Source organism: Arachis ipaensis, chromosome B2 (genome assembly GCF_059453495.1).
Source record: "Arachis ipaensis isolate K30076 ecotype BB chromosome B2, ASM5945349v1, whole genome shotgun sequence".
NCBI classification, from domain to species: Eukaryota; Viridiplantae; Streptophyta; class Magnoliopsida; order Fabales; family Fabaceae; genus Arachis; species Arachis ipaensis.
The window spans coordinates 114,648,697-114,665,619 of NC_142437.1; the positions used below are offsets into that span (position 1 = coordinate 114,648,697).

A 16,923-nucleotide genomic window follows, 5' to 3' on the forward strand; every position below is an offset into this window, starting at 1 on the left:
ACATAGGAAGAACTTCGAAAACTCATTCAATTATAACATCATACAGTATTTTTTGGGCAAGTTATAATTATTTCATTCAATTATAACATCATACATTTTTATTTTTGAGCAAATTACAATTCTCTCTGATTATACTTGAAAAGGATCTCACTTTAGCGGCTCAATGCCCTGGAATAAAAATTTAATTGTATCTAATCAACTTTATCCAATTTGTCCTACTATTGCTTTGGCTTTTCAGAATGAAGGAAACTGCCAGTTTTAAAACAGCACAAAAACCTGAAATAATGGAAAACAGAATTTGAGAACAAAGGAAACATAATATCAGAGGGCAAAACAAAACATATTGAGATGAAAGAAACTTCCACCTAGCATACAGTACCTCGGGCATACATCTGCACAAACTAGAGTGAAATTTATGTTTACAGCAAGCTCAATGTCATTGCAAACAATAAATTCAGCTTTATGTTTACAACAACAAAGTCTTGTCCCATTAGGTGTGAAATCGGCTACATGAATCAAACGTATTGTATCCTATCATGTATTATATCTGTAGCAAAACCATTGATATATAGATCTCTCTTGACCACTTCATGCATGCTCTTTTTAAGTCTTGCTGCTTCTGAATTCTGATCACCTCTATATTTCATTTGATCCACCCAACTAATAAGAAGTTGGTCTTCTCCTCACGTGTCTGAATTACCTAAGTCGAAATTTCAATGCACTACAATTTTTTCTCTTATATCATTGTTCCTTATTCTATCCACATGTACAACACTCATCCATCCAGGCATATTCCCATCTCGGTTACACTTTACTTATGTTTATTCTCATCCTTTACTATCCAACACTCTGTTCTATACAATATAATTGGTCTAATAACAGTGCGATAAAATTTATCGTCGAGTTTCGAAGGTGCTTTTTGTCGCATATAATCCAGCACATTTCACTTTGACCAACCTGCTGGAATGTTGGAAGCAAATTTGAGTTGAGTTCACTAGAAACAAATACAATGCAAACAAAGACAGACAGACAAACATGCATTCCTGTAGTTTTAAGAGAAAGAGAAACACTAACCCTGACATCATAATTGTGGCAAGACTGCTGTGTGTGATTATCGTCTTCCGCTCTTTGCACCAGCTGCAAAGAAAATGTTCAAGAGCCTAAAGCTAAGTAAATGACGCAAAAACTTCCACCTCATGGAACTAGATTGAAATTAATTGCTATTGAAATAACTATTAAATGTTTGGTTCCATGGGCAAAAATCAAATGTCCGAGGAAGCATGGTACAAATGCTACATACTATACTAGTATACAACTATTAAAATTCTGTATACCAAAAGCAAGAGAACATCTTTGAGCTGGGGCTTACCGAGCACTTGGAGGTCAAGGCATGAAAAAATAAACGTTCATCAACTTCTGCAACACCAATATATAGCATTTGGAGTACCAACCTTCAGCTAGTGATCAGCTTCTAGTACCACGAATGGAGGCCAAGGCATGAGAAATTAACTTCAGAATATCACCCTTCACTTAGCAATCAGTTTCATCCCGTCCATACCGCTTAACCAGAATACCAGACCAATCCAGACATCCGCACAGCTTGCACCACTCAAGAACCTGCCAAAGAGAAAATGAATAAGATAGAGTAAAAGATACTCAAACGATCATCTCAACATCCTTCATTGTAATGAGCAAAAATTAAAGTCGACTTCATGATAAATATTAGTGTCATGGTCTCCAGTCATTGGTGACTTGAACTACCTTTCAGACAAAAATAACTTTTCCAGTCTTCATGAGATGAGAATCTTATGAGTTTGATACATCAAGATTAGGGATGATTTTTGGAAGCAGTCTGTAAGGTGGCTTTGAACATGATTCGCCATCACTGTTTAGGAATGTGAGTTCATTCTCAAGAACAGAATAAGCTTCTGAAAATGCCTGCACCAAATATTATTTAACTTCTTAAATACAAGCATAATTCTTAAACAAAACCTAGTACAGGCAGAAGATGAATGAATGACACAATTAAAAATAATTCAAGAATCCACATCAGTGTATCCCAATCCAATTCAGGGTTAGTGACTTAAGAGGCTTATCCCTTTCCTTTTTTGAGAAGGAAAAAAATATCCCTTATACTTGCAGTTCTTAAAAAGTTGGAAATGTATTTGTGATCCAATAAGATTTCAAATTCAGTCACCTAAAATATAAATACATCATAATAATCAGTGACGAGAATAAAATACGAGTATAACAGATGGTTAACTAAGCTCCATCATTCTCCAATACTATATAAGAGATTTTGCATGCCAGCTTTAGGTGAGTTTTCTTTTTTGTCATCATGGCTTAGTAAAGGCCAACTTTTGCAATAGAAATAAGTCAAGAGTAATTGGTTATAACTGCACTATTATTTATTACCTTAATGCATTGATGTATCCTGAAGCAATTCCTTCCAACATTATTTGTTGGATAAAGAGGATCATCTATGTGTATTGGATCAATACTGCAGAAACAGTAATTATGACTTAATTGCAGAAAATGAAAATGATATAATACTACAGAGAGAAAGTTTAGTTGCTTTATTACCTACAACCTCTTTCTCTTTTTATGTAGAGCCCACTTCCCTGCACTGATATCCGCATTTGTCGAGGATCAAACACATTCCTATAAGAAAATCATCAAATCAAGTTCTGACCAAATGACCTTAAAATGTCATTTATGTTGACTGTAATAGAAAAGCAGCATATAAAATTATCATCAACTTACCCAAAAAAGTAAAGAAAATCCATTAGAAGGCTTCCATAGCTCTGCAAGAAAAATAAGTTTATTTAGTAGCAGCGGAATGCCTGGAACAAGAACTAACGGAACAGTTGACTAGACAAAAATGGAGCTAATTCTGGATATTGCTTCCTTCCCATTGTTTCAGTCAACTATTTGAAGTCAACATAAAGCTTTTCGATGATACAAATTTATAAGGTTTGCATAGCTATCAACAGCTAGATTCTATGATAAAGAAAAATTTTGAATAACAGAAAGACCCAAGTTTACTTGGTTGATTGACCGGCCGAGATGGTGCTCATGCTGAAGAAAACGTATAATTAGTAAAACCTGTATATAAAATCAAAAGAAATGCAAGATTAGCAGACACATACTCCAGTTTTCTACAAAATAAGATCGGCAACATGGATTAAACAATGCCATAGTATTGTATCATAGATCATATCATGTTTCAACCATTTATATTTAAATCATTCTTAAATAAAAAGGACAGAGGCCTGTATTTTCCCCGATATTTGCTTAAATACCGAGGACAAGATTCTAGGTAAACAAAAAATTATCTGGTCATTTGCAGTTAATTGCAACAAACCAGAGAGATCATAGGGATTTAACTCCTTTTAAATATACTTATAAAAGGAGAGGAGAAAAAGTAGCAAACTGAATTTTAAATTCTGAAACTCCACATCTTTAGGACAGTAGTTATAGGATTAGATATTATAAATAGGAAGGCTGGAAAAGCTAGTAGGCAGGAAATAAGTGGAGTGAAAATCTAGAGGGAGAGAATTGACCACTCGAAAGTCAATTATTCTTGTTCTTTCTTTCATTTAAATCTATAATATTATTCTGTCAGTGGGGTAATTATCACATCGATAATTCCTTCCTCTGTTCAGTTATTCTGTTCTTTCCTTCTACCCTTATCTTCTACACTCAGTTCTGCCCTAACGGTAAGGATACTAGAGAAACCGTAACAATTGGTATCAGAGTGTGGTTGTTGGCGCCATGGAAAGGGCTACCTATAGGCTGGATTAAGGTGAACACCGAATACTGATAGACCGTAGAAAAGTGGCTACCGTTGGGTCAGTGTCGATAGAGTGAAGCCGCCGTGGACGTCGGCTCTCCAGGGCCGGTGTATTGTTAGGGACTTGGGTATTATGGGTGCTCAAAGTCCCACATCGAGTAGTATGGGATGCTTGATGTTGTATATAAGGAGAGTGGTTCTTCCCCCTTAACAGCTAGCTTTTAAGGCATGGTTTCCCACTTTCCTTAGATACCTAACAATGTTATCGGAGCGTGGTTGTCGGCGCCCATAATACCCAAGTCCCTAACATTAATCACGACTGGTGACGGCTGCTTATGCAAATCCTTCAAATAACTAATCACTGGTGAATAAAAATTGAGCTCATAAATTAAGATAATACATGCCCTCTCATCTTCAAACTTCCTCTAATATCTAAAAGGGCCAACAATTTGCATTACCAAAGGACAAAAAGGATTTGACAAGTTCACTGAGAAATTAATATTAGATGTAAAAGAAAGCAGTTATACATACCAAACAATACGAACTTAAGCCACCAGAGTAGGACTGATCAAGGCTCCGGTCTGCCAAAAATTGTTTCAGTACCAAAGCAAGTGGAATAGCAGCAGGAAATTGGTCTGTCAATGCCTTAACCTACAAGTAGCAATATCACAATTTTGATTTGCCTAAAAAGAGTGAAAGGCACATAATACATATCGCTACAACAACTATTAATTTTACTATAATGAATACATTCAAGAACAGAGAATAAGAGAACCGCTTAAATGATAGGCATCCAATTATAATATGTAACATGGAAACTATATGCTCACAATATGCCAGAGCACCCATCTAAATACTACTCCAAAATCCAAAATATATTTTCAATACATAGAAAACTTTATCCACAACCAAACAAACAAAAAGGTAGAAGATTGAGATCATATCCTTTTTTATTCCTAACATTTTGAAATCCGCTTCACTTTGTCCTAAAATATTGACATCAATTTAGTCCAAACATTTTTAAGTTTAACACAGTTTGGTTTCAGAAATAATTGACATCTATTCATAACAGAGTTTTGAAATTTCATCTAGTTCATAAGATGACATTATCTGACCTCAATAGGCAAGAATAACATAATTACAACAGTACACTGAGATCAAATTTATTAAGGACCAAACCAATGTTAATTTCAAATTGTTAGTATTTATAAAAGAGATTTAGAAAATATCTAACGCTAAGCATTGGCACTGAAGATTCAATACTTTTATCCTTTTAGTGCAAATGAGGATATATTTACATCAAAAGAGTACTATAACAATGAAAAAAACAAACCAGAGTAATTTTCTATAGCCACGGAAAAATTACCATTTCTGTTGTTTGGAGTCCCGTATGTGATGGTGACTTAAAGCTGATGTCAAGTCGAACTGATTTGGACTCTTTGGAGGCATCAAAATTTATTCCAGAACTATTAGGAAAAGATGAATCTTCTAATTGGATAGCATCAGAATGACTGTCATTACCATGTTCATTATGAGTACAGTGTGGTTCTTCCTTTAATGATTGTACCATAGAAGAAGATATAACCTCCTGAGGTACTTCCACAACAAGCATAATAATAGGTATCTGACACCAAAAGGATACAGAATGTAATCAAAATAAAATTAAGGATAAAAATACTTCATAGTTTATAGCTTAGGAGAAGAAATGTTACAGCTGTGTTTTCCACTGTCTTCAGTGAGTCACTCTTAACCCAATCCTGGTTGGCAAGATACCTAGCTGCATGCTGGTTTACAAACAAATAGAATGTCAATTTTTTTTATATGCTGAAAAAATTTGTATTTTCTCATTATTATTAATTTATTATTACATCAAATTTACTCCAAACAAGAAAGCAAAAAATTCTACTTGAATTTCATCTTAAAAAAAGGAACAAGCAAGAACAATTTGTTCTTAAATATCTGTCAAATTAAACCTATTCTTCCAAACAGACAGAATTGGATCACCTAACAAGTTGCAGAACATAGGCATTTTATATTGTGACCGAGGAATAAAGGGAAACACATTCTGCAGTCTCCTTTTACGGATAGCTGTAACTTTAGACAAATCTGTGTATATAATGATCAACATGTGTATAATCAATATAACACCATAATTTGTTGTACTCTCAAACACCTCACAGCACATTATTTCCACTTCTTTCACATAACATAGTACTTATTAGGATCTAACAATTAATCAACGAGCTGGTGAGTGCAGATTATTTTAAATCTGAGTACTGCACTATATATATATTTCACCATACCTTCCATAAATTCTATACATATCCTACTTAACATATCAAAAATGCTATTTGTAAACCAAAATCAGCCACTAATGTATTTGTGTATAAATATATGTGTAGTTTAATTTATTTTTAATGTGTATTTGTATTCTAACATGTATTTTATACTGGTAGCTGACTTTGGTAGCTGATTTTGGTGTACATTTAGCATTATTCTTAACATATAGATGTACACACCTAGCAGACAGATAAAATATGGGCAACACAGGGCCTCATTCATCGTCAACATACCTGAAGACATGTTTCTTTGATACCATTACGACCTTCAAGTATTCCAGCTTCTTTAATAGGTTCCTGAAAATTTTATTCAAAAGATTAAAATGAAACAAAAGGGAAGTTAACCCTTCAAAGTAAAAAGAATAGCTAAACACATGAGAGAACAAAGAAAACAATTTACCAGGTTCCTCACTGGAGGGAGGACAACCACAAGGTCAACATCACTTGTGGGAAGAGACATGCCAGTTGCATTTGAACCAAATACATTTGTCCTGGATCTTGGCCACAGAACCTGCAGAGATCTGGTAACTCTCTTGACAGCCCAATTAATGTAAGGCCTCCTACTCAAATTTTCTGCAGCAACCTTGGATTCCATAATAATAATATTATATAACTATTAGAATCCTTTGTCTTCTTCTGGCACTAACATGAAATATGAGGTTTCTTGACATTGGAATTTTATTTGGAAAATTTTCAAATATAGGGCTACCATGCAGATATATAATGATGGAGACAAAACAATTAACAGATCATGAAGCTGTAGGAAGCACTGTGCAAGTATGCTCAATTAACACAGCTCAAAAGATAAAGCTATGAGTCCTATACCTGTTTACAGAAAGAATCAATCTCATCATGGAGAAGGCCATGCATCAAAGACAAAGATGAACCCCGTGCAGAACAGCTTTGTAACTCGGGAGGTTGCAAAGGAATGGTCACGTCGGGCTGTATAACGAAAGAAACCCAATGAATACCAACACACACAAAGTAGGACTTAGGTGAGAATCTCTTACATGCTCCTGGTCACGTGGTATCTGTGACATAGCAATCAGGCGGTCCTGCAGAAGGGCTGCAGGTAAAGGCTGAATCATAGATCTCACTGCAAGATTATTGCTTCTCCAAGACGGCCAAACAACTTCGGCCCCATCCATTCTTAAGCAAGCTTCATCCAAATTACTTCCATCATGATACCAACCTCTCATTCCCCAATGCCTTGGGCTGGAACTACCAGATCTAACACTAGGGAAACCCCTTTGTTTCCTGGAGTCACTCACAGGGGACGGTGGAGGTGGACGTGGAGCCCGTGGAACACAAAGCACTACAGGTGATGGTGGCCGCTTTATACGAGGCTGCTCCCGCCTTGTCGGGGGAACACAAGGGCTTTTATGGTCAACACTGCGCTTAAAGTCAGATCTTGACCTTTCCCTTGATAAGTTAGGAATAATTATTGGCCGTAGAATGGGATATGGATGTGAATCACCCGCCTTTCCTTCCATTTCCCCAGATAAATTATTACCCAAAGAACCAGAAGTATCTTCATCCCCTGCAGCATCTGCAACAGAGGAAGAATGCAATACCTTTCCAGGTACTTCATTACTTGACATCACATAACTGACAGTTTGAGGACCAGTCCCTACAGGATCAAAAGGCGAACAAAAGGCAGCAGCAGTGGGTGAAGTCAGACCATTTGTACTATATGAAGATGAGAAAGCAACCATGTCATCCACTGCCCTATTCATATCAGCTTCACGCAGAGCCCATAAACTGTCATCAGAGCTAAGAGAGGGTGGCCGGGAGAAACCATTTCCTGGATAATCAGAAGAGTTCCAATACATTATGCCACCACCGAAATATTGGTTATAATCTATTCCAGAAACAGCATGAACCTCGTACTCTTCTTCTGATACCCAATGATTGTCAAATTCATCTGCTAGCTCTTGCGCATTTGCTATATCAGGAGGTAAATCAAATATATCCCCAGAATATTTTCTTTCATCATCTGGAGTTGTTGCATCAACCTGGACGCTGTGAACAGCCAATCCTTTTGAAAAGGTACACTGCCGCCGGGTCATAAAACCCGAATCATAATTACCGTTTGGCGGTGCAGCCATGCCACCACGAAAAACAGGAGGCCAGTCTAAACTCATAGGAATAGGACGAGACAGTATTGGGTTGCGTCCACCTTCAATAGGAGTGTTTCTTGCCTGCTGTAATGTGGGAACAAATGAGTGGCAAAAGTGATTATGCCAATTCCGCCCAACATCCAAATGCAATCTATCAGTAGCAGGAGGGAGATGAGAATTAAAAGATGGAAAATATACAGAAGGTACACCAGGCCACTCATATGGACTACATTTAGAGAAAGCTGAATTTCTACATTCAAATAGGCATCTATCTCGCTCCTTCAATAGCCCAAACTCCTTTACATAAACCTCTCTGGTTAGTTTGTCAGGAACAGATGGCTTTACATCAGCTTCTGGAACACAGACGGAGTTAAGAGAACCTGTATCTTCTTTACTGTAGAAACTACCATGCTTCAATTCATGTGCCGGAGGATTTTGAGCATTACAATCTACATCACAAGTTGAACAATCTATTTCCTGAGACATAGTTTTCCCTTGATTTGATGCTAAACAAAGCTGAGGACCTAAACCATTGCAACTTTTAGAAAGATCCTCAACATTTTCTTGCTCAATCGCCTCGGCAAAACTGTTCTTTGTACTTGAGGAGTGGATGTCACTACCATTCAAATAATCATTTTTGGCATTAATGGAAGATTTATCAAAAACCCTATCACATACTCCCACCCCACCTTCAGAAATAATAGTAGTAGAGGCAGCATCGATAATGGACTTTTGAAAATTGCTAGCTTCTCGGCCAGTGGTTGTGCTTTTACATTTATTTTTCTCTTTCCTACTTTTTCTTGAATTAGTTCGAAGTTTGTTAGCGTCCAACCGCCGAGTATGATCCTGCTGGCAGGAAGTTTGTCATAAACCATTTAAATCTTCAGCGAGAAATACTATCCAAATTAAATGGGGCAAAAGATAGAAACCTTTTTTGCAGTTGACGATATGCTCCCAGTAGAAATCTCCTTTCCAAGAGGATCATTAGGAGGTTCCTTGGATCCCACTAAATCAGCCTTCTTTTCATTATCCACTAAACAATCAATGTCCTGAAATATTAGAGGGATGAAATCAGGATTTTAAACAGACATGCATGATATAAAATAGTCAGACAACTCTTAAACAATAGTACCTTTTGTAGCCTTTCATGTGAAATACCATTCACACATGTGAAAGGGACATGATTTTGCTTCTTAGTGTTGCGGGTTCGTCCCTTCTTTTTACGATTAAACGCACTAGGCTTTTCCTTAGACCTTCCTGATGAAGATTTATCAAGCTCCTCTGATAGAAGTTCAAATTTTGTGCAGTCCAGTGATATAACCATTAGGAGTCCTCGTATTTTTCGCAATATACAATCAGAAACAGTACAGACAGAACCCAATGAACTAAAGAATAGCTCTCCTATATCGTAGTCAATATTAAGAACTGACGTTATCACCATATTAACATCTAGAAGCACGAGCAAAGAATTAAGGGCTCTGGCTAAAGCAGGTGGTTTGTTACAAAAAGCTAATGGTGTAACAACTGTTCCAAGTTCTACATCATTGGGAAATGCTCTGGTGGTCCTTTGAGCAGATGCAGTACCGTTATATTGAAGAAATTTATCAACTCCCACACTGTATAGCCAAATCTCATCCTGAGAGGCATTATGTGCCACTTCCAAAATTTCACGAGTCTGAAAACTTATGATTCAAAAGTTAGCCCCATGCTTTGAGAAGGTCTCATAAACATACTAACCCAAATTACATGTATGAATATTCCAACTGACGACATCCCCTGATGTGAATCCGTAGAAAAGGAAAGAAATAGAACCATTCATCCAAGATTAAACAATGGGAAATATGACTTAAATATAACAAAGTATAGATGGATTCATTATTAAATATGACTTAACTATAATGGTATAGAAGGCAAAATTCTTTGAAAAATTTTCCTGACAAACTATATCAGGTTAAAATTTTCCAAACTACCAATTCCGAGCAGCTCAACTTTGAAAAAATTGTCTTCCTAAGTATTAATTATCATAGCAAATCCACTGAACATCTTCCTAATTATCCCCAACAATACCGATTTCGGTTTAATATTCCGAATTTCCCTAAAATTTCCCAATAATTAGCTCGACTTTCAAAATATCATCTTCCTAAGTAGTAATTAATTATCACAGCATTTGCCCTCAAATCTTCCTAATTATTCCAGCAACACCACTTTCAGCTTAATATGTTCCTAATTTTCCTAGTAACTCCATCTTTTAACTTTCACATCTTCCATTTAACGTTTTATTTTTTTCTTAGCTCAAATATGGAAAATTATTAACCATTTATGATTTATCATCAATTATTCAATTCACACCAACACTAAACCAAAATTAACAACTTTTTTGAAAGTTCCCAAATGGAAGGTACCAAAGGTTTTGCAGCTCTGCTCAAAATTGTTGTTAAGGCCCTCTTCCTTGTCACAGCATCCAGATTACTCCACCAATCCACACATCCCTTCTTCCTCCAAAACACATTCGCTGCGACCCCGGCCAAATTCATCTTCTCCTTCAATTTAACACCTCTTTTCCTCCCTCCTCCCCCTCCAGCTCCTCCTCCACTATTCAACCATGCCAGCCGCATCGCAACCTCAATCCTATTCGCCAAAAACGCCTCAATCCGATAATACCCCATTGCCTTTAGCCAATTCAGCTCCACCCAATTATTCCCAATCTCATTCTCCTCCCCTCTCAAGAACCCGCCATTGGAAATTCGGTCCATAACGTCCACAAACCGGTCAATGTCATCCACCAAATTCTCAGCAACGGTAAAGGCGTCAAGGCAAGCCGCGGAACAGGAGCACGCCCCGGCGCCTTCATTTCCCTCGGCCGACTCGAACAGCCGGGCGGAGTCAAACAGAACCCGCCCGGCCACGGCCGAGTCGGCGGAATCGGCAGCGCGTGCAAGGAGGCCACGGGAGCGCTTGAAGCAGAGAGTGGGGAGGAATGGAGGATGAGTGGAGGGAAGGTCAGGAAGAACAATGAAGGAGCCATGGCCGTTGGATCGGAGCTTGGAGATCATGCGGAGGAGAGTTTGGACGAAGGTTGGATCGACGATGGTGAGTGCGGATTGACGGTGTTGGAGGGAGAGGGATGAAAACCATTTGAAAATTTGGGATCTAGGGTTAGGGTTAGGGTTTGAGGATTGGGATTGGGAATGGGAGTGGTAGAGGGAGATGTGAGAGGTGAGCGAGTCGATGAGTTGGTGGTGAGCCATTGGAGCGAGTTGCGAAGAAGAAAAGTTTTGAATAGTTTGGTTTTATTGTTAGGGAGTTACATTTTTACATGACATGAATCTTCATGACAGTGGAATCAGAGATAGAGAAAGAGAGAAAGAGGAAAATGAAATGACGAAAAGGGATGCGAGGAATGTACGCTGACGCAGGTGTATGAGGGACCTCTATTTTGGTTGGTTAGTTGTGTGGTGTTTCGTGGCTGCCAGCCTGCCACGGTGGTTTTGTTTTTCGTTGTCACGGTGCTCTGTGTGTTTTCCTGTGGGCTGCGAAGGAGACAATATTTTACAAATTTTATGACTTGTTTAAGACTCTGAGGTAGAAGAAGACTAGGCTAATATTTTTAATCATAAAGGGTTTAGAAATATGCTTAGAAATATGTTTAGACTTATTTATACATGTACTAAACTTATATTTTCAACTTTCTTTAATTTAATTCATTTAAAAACTTAAATATTTCTTTTTTTGAGAAAATAAATTATCCAAATATTAATGGACATTCACATTTATTTTTATCATAATATTTTTTAAATGTTCATTTAAAATTATGTCTCATTAAAATTTTATTAAAAAAAAACTCAATAGAAAAAAATTTTAGTAAAAGAAATAAAGTACAATATCCTTAAAAATTGCCTTGTTAAAAACTTTGTCAAGCAAAAACTCAATAGGGAGAAAAATCTGACCAAGAAAAAAAAAGTGCATTCTCTCCCTTTGTCGACATTATTTAATATCTCAAAATCAGCGCATCCCAATCTGATGTACCAATCTTTTAAAGAGGGATTTGAAAGTGACTTTGTAAATAAATCTGCCAGATTATCATTTAAGCGGATCTGTTGGATATCAATTGTTCCTTGATTTTGAAGGTCATGAGTAAAGAAAAATGTGGGAGAAATATGATTTATTCTATCACCTTTGATGTATTCATCTTCAAACAAAATAGTTGGAGCTATTTTATGATCAATCAGTCCACATGATGACAGAATATATTGGATTAAACTTCTAAGTCAAAAACATTCGCGACTTGCTTCATGTATCGCTAATATTTCAACATGATTAGAGGATATTGCTGTTATCGTCTGTTTCATGGACTTCCATGACATATGTGAATAAATTTCCTGTTTGAGATCTTTTTTTGTGTGGATCAGACAAGTATCCTACATCTGCATAGCCAACTAATTGTGACTTGGATTTATATGGATAAAATAGTCTCATATCAATTGTTCCTTGAATATATCGAAAGATTTGTTTGATTCTATTCCAATGTCTTCTGGTTTGAGAGGAACTATATCTTGCTAGTAAATTCACTGCAAATGATATGTCAGGTTGTGTATTATTAGCAAGATATATGGCAGCTGTCGAAAAGAACAGAGAGGGTATCCCGAAGATGCGTGTTACCCATTGTGACAGACGGACTTTAGTGTTTATCGTTGAGGAGTTAGAGCCGTTGGAGGGTTGGTCGCAAGGTTCATTCCGTGTTCGGCTAACGGTGGGTACGTGTGACTGTGGACTTTTCCAATCTCTCCACTACCCATACCAACATGCGCTAGCCGCTTGTGCCGCCGCAAGCATCGAGTGGGCTCCATATTGACAGAGCTGTTAGTAATAATCATTGGCACCTACTCTTTTCCAAAAGCTTACACTGAGATCCTGGAAAGATATCATTCGGACCATTTCCCGATTTTAGTGAGATGCTTTGGTGCTAAAATTAAGAAAAATAAGAACCGTCCTTTTAGGTTTTAAGCTGCTTGACCACCCACCTTCAATTTCATAGCATTGTTCAACATGCTTGGAATAAAGGGTCCTCGGATGTGATTAGAAGCCTAAAAGAGGTCCAGTCAGAGGCCCTTACTTTCAACAGAAAAATTTTCAATAATGTCTTTATCAAGAAAAGATCTTTGGAGCAGGAGATTAATAGAACTCAATTGATCTTGGATGGTGCCGGTGATGCAAATTTTTGGTTAAAAGAGAAAAATCTTCATGATGAGCTTAATCCTGTTCTTATTCAAGAAGAGCTTATTTGGTATCAAAAGTCTCGTGAGCAATGAGTGAAGTTCGGAGATAAAAATACTAGGTACTTTCATCTGCAAAATATTATTCGAAGGAAAAGAAACAAGGTTCATGGGTTATTCCTAGAGGATGGCACTTGGTCCACAGAATCCGATGTTCTCTAAAAAGAAGCTAATGCCTTCTTCCAAAGACTTTTTTGTACCAAAAAGGATGTTAACATCAATGCTCTTGGTGATCTCCCGCTGCCCCAGCTGAGTGTTGAAGCTTGTGATGCTCTTACAGCAATGGTTACTTTGGAGGAAGTGAGAAGAGTTGTCATAGAGATGGGTTCTTTTAAAGCTCCAAGCCCCGACGATTTTCAAGCCATTTTTTTCAAACAATATTGGGATGTTATTGGCATGGATATCTGGAATATTGTTATAAAGCCTTTTTGGGAGAGCTTCTTGATGCAGCAGTCTTCGAAACTCTCATTGTTCTTATATCCAAGGTAGACTCTCCTTCCTTCATGAAAGACTTTCGTCCCATTAGTCTGTGTAATGTAATTTATAAAATTATTACGAAAGTGTTAGTTTCAAACTTTCGTCCTTATGTTGTTGATGTGGTTGGCCCCCTTCAAGGAGGTTTTATTTCTGGAAGGGGTACTACTGAGAATATCATAATTACGCAAGAAGTTATGCATTTTATAAAACATACTAAGTCCAAGAAAGATGTCATGGCTTTTAAGATTGATCTTAAAAAGGCCTATGACAAAGTAGGCTAGAGATTCTTACATCAGTCCTTTGGTGCTTTTGGTTTTTCTAAATCTATTATTCAGCTCATAATGAAGTGTGTGAGTTCCTCTTCTTTATCAATCCTATGGAATAGGGATCGTCTAAATAATTTTAGTCCTCAAAGGGCCTTAGACAAGGGGACCCAATGGCCCCTTATCTTTTTGTGCTTTGTATGGAGAGGCAAGCATGTCTTATTAATCACAAGGTCTCTGAAGGCTCTTGGATCCCTGTTGCTTTATCCCAAAAAGGCTTTAGAATTTCTCACTTGTTGTTCGCCAATGACCTTCTTCTTTATTGCAAAGCGACTAAAACTCAAGTGGAGTTTATTATGAGAACTCTTGATCTTTTTTGCAAACCTTCTGGCCTAAAGGTTAACCTTGTGAAGTCTAAAGCTTAGTGTTCTAAGTCTGTGACTGCGAGAAGAAAGGGCATGCTTGCTGAGGTTTCTCATATTCGTTTCGCACAAAATATGAAAAAACATCTTGGGGTGAATATTTGTCATGATAGGGCGCTCAAGAGAACTGTGCAAGAGATCCTTGAGAAGATTAAGGCAAGGCTTGCTAATTGGAAAGTGCGACTTCTCAATAAAGCGGGTAGATTATGTCTTGTCAAATCGGTCATGTCCTCTATTCCTGTGTACGATATGCAAGTATCTCTTCTTCCGATTAATGCCTCTAACAAAATTAATTCTTTGATGAGGCAATTTCTTTGGAAGGGCCAAGATGAGGGAAGAGCGCTTAGTCTTGTCAAATGGGATCAGGTTGTAACTCCTAAGAAGTTGGGAGGCCTTGGTATTATAGAAACCAGATGCGTTAACTTTGCACTGCTTGGTAAACTTGTGTGGCAGCTAGTAAGTCATAAAGATACTATGTGGGTGAAGATTATGATTGATAAGTACTTACAGAACTCTTCAAACAATACCCCCCCCCCTTTCAAATCGGGCTTCTCATTGTTGGAAGAGCATTTACAAAGCTTTTAATGTTCTAAAAGATGGTTTCAAGTGGAGTTGTGGCAATACTTCTCAATCTCTATGGCATGATCACTGGGTTCTTTTGGCATTCTTGGAGAGATCCTTCCTTACATTCATATTAGTGATTGGGAGCTCACTTTGCAGGATATTGTTCAGAACAATAAATGGAATTTAAACTTTCTAGCCACTCTTATTCCGCATTATATTCATCAAGGTATTAAAGGTTTAAAACCTCCTTATGCAAGTAGCTCTAAGGTTGGTTGGTTTTAGGAATCTGCAGCTTCAAAAATACACAGTGCAAGGGAGGGTTATTATTGGCTTGCTAAGAGAAGTTTTTCTTGGAATGATAGTATAGATTGGAACTAGATTTGGAAAATGCCTATAGCTAAAAAGGTTAAAGTTCTCATTTGGCTCTCCCTCTATGAAGCCTTGCCAACTGAGACTTTCCAGATGAAGAGAAATCTCACCATTTCTGACAATTGCCCGAGGTGTTATCAGGGGGCTGAAACCATCTCTCATTATTTCTTTGGTTGTCCTTTTTCATAAGAAGTGTGGTCCATCCTTGATCTTGGTCTTTTATTTTCTGGGCCCTTTTGTCTTTTGAAGATTGGTGCTGTAAAGTTATGGTTGGTAAGGACTGCATGGCTGCAACGTGTATATGGTGGATATGGAGAAGTAGATGTCATGCAGTGTTTAATTCTGATGAGCATTGGTCTGCCAAAAAGATTGCATTTCTTGCACACCAAACTACCCATGATCATATGAATGATGCACATTACAACAATATATCCCCTGACGTGCGTCTTTGCTGGGCTCCTCCTCCCCTAACGTCATTATGATTAATTGTGATGCTAGCATTCATGTCGACAATGATATGGCTGGATTTGGCTGCATTCTTAGGGATTCGGCTGGTTCTTAGATCAAGGGATGTTCAGGTCTTCTTCCCCCTTGAAGCATCTTTCATTGTGAGTTATTCGCTGTTTGACATGGGCTGGTTTTAGCTTGGGAATGTGGCTATAAAGATGTGGTTTACCAAACTGACTGTCTTGACATCTTCATTTTGCTTCATAACAATTTGGATTTGTAGCATGTTGGAGATAAAGACCTTGTGGATAAAATCTATAACCTCCTACTTAGACGTTGTGTTATTCATTTTGAGCATGTTCCCCGTCAGACAAACTGGGCAGCTAATTGATTGGCTAAGTGGGGTGCTATGCACGACATTGAGTACATCGAGTAGCTTGAACCTGGCATGGAACTTATGCATGTTTTGTTTTCTAATTTAACTTTGTTTTGTTTTTCCCTGTGTGGGATTGTTTCTCTGCTGTTCTTGTTTTTCTTTGTTTTCTTGTCAGTCACAAAAAAACAATCGGTTGGAAGTTAAAAAAATAATTAACTTATCAGTCCCGCTACGCATCCAAGTCTTTTTGGCAACCAAGTCCAACCAATTTGGTTTAAACCTAACAAAAACTAGTTTCATTAGTGAGAGGGTGTAGACACGCTCTAACTCCCAGTGGCATCACACGCTTCTTCTTCTTCGCGTTCTTTCTTATTCTTCGTGTTCCTTCTTTTACTCTGCATGCAATTGCTACGCTTTATTTTTCTTTTCCTCTTCATTTTCCTGGCAATTTTCACAGCATTATGTATGTCTTCTTTTTCT

At 37.6% G+C, this 16,923-nt stretch overlaps 1 protein-coding gene across 9 annotated transcripts; it reads right to left on the reverse strand.

Annotated features, from left to right (window-relative positions):
* Positions 1–3: 3 nt before the first annotated feature.
* On the reverse strand, positions 4–11,836 carry MEE44 (Nucleotidyltransferase family protein). Of its 9 annotated transcripts, XM_021116271.2 has the most exons (20): positions 10,655–11,836; positions 9,385–9,927; positions 9,182–9,301; positions 7,143–9,101; positions 6,958–7,074; positions 6,533–6,715; positions 6,367–6,429; positions 5,506–5,577; positions 5,315–5,417; positions 5,160–5,230; positions 4,325–4,444; positions 3,046–3,105; positions 2,764–2,804; positions 2,584–2,661; positions 2,416–2,500; positions 1,762–1,938; positions 1,370–1,617; positions 1,075–1,137; positions 380–960; positions 4–276 (listed from the first exon to the last, which is right to left on the reverse strand). In XM_021116271.2, the coding sequence occupies exons 1-16, from the start codon at positions 11,498–11,500 to the stop codon at positions 1,807–1,809; spliced, it is 4,593 nt and encodes a 1,530-aa protein (XP_020971930.2). In that variant the 5' UTR covers positions 11,501–11,836; the 3' UTR covers positions 4–276; positions 380–960; positions 1,075–1,137; positions 1,370–1,617; positions 1,762–1,806. The 9 variants fall into 9 exon arrangements, with proteins under 9 accessions (XP_020971930.2, XP_088359994.1, XP_088359992.1 ...); XM_088503868.1 differs by having other exon boundaries at positions 1,452–1,617; positions 5,160–5,417; XM_088503866.1 differs by having other exon boundaries at positions 380–957; positions 5,160–5,417.
* Positions 11,837–16,923: the final 5,087 nt, after the last annotated feature.

Coding starts and splice junctions, on each gene's coding strand:
- MEE44 (XM_088503868.1), bottom strand. CDS start 11,500: ATGGCTCACCACCAACTCATCGACTCGCTCACCTCTCACATCTCCCTC. Junction 9,928..10,654: donor GCAGAGCTGCAAAACCTTTG/GTACCTTCCATT, acceptor ATAAGTTTTCAG/ACTCGTGAAATTTTGGAAGT. Junction 7,075..7,142: donor TACCACGTGACCAGGAGCAT/GTAAGAGATTCT, acceptor TTCGTTATACAG/CCCGACGTGACCATTCCTTT.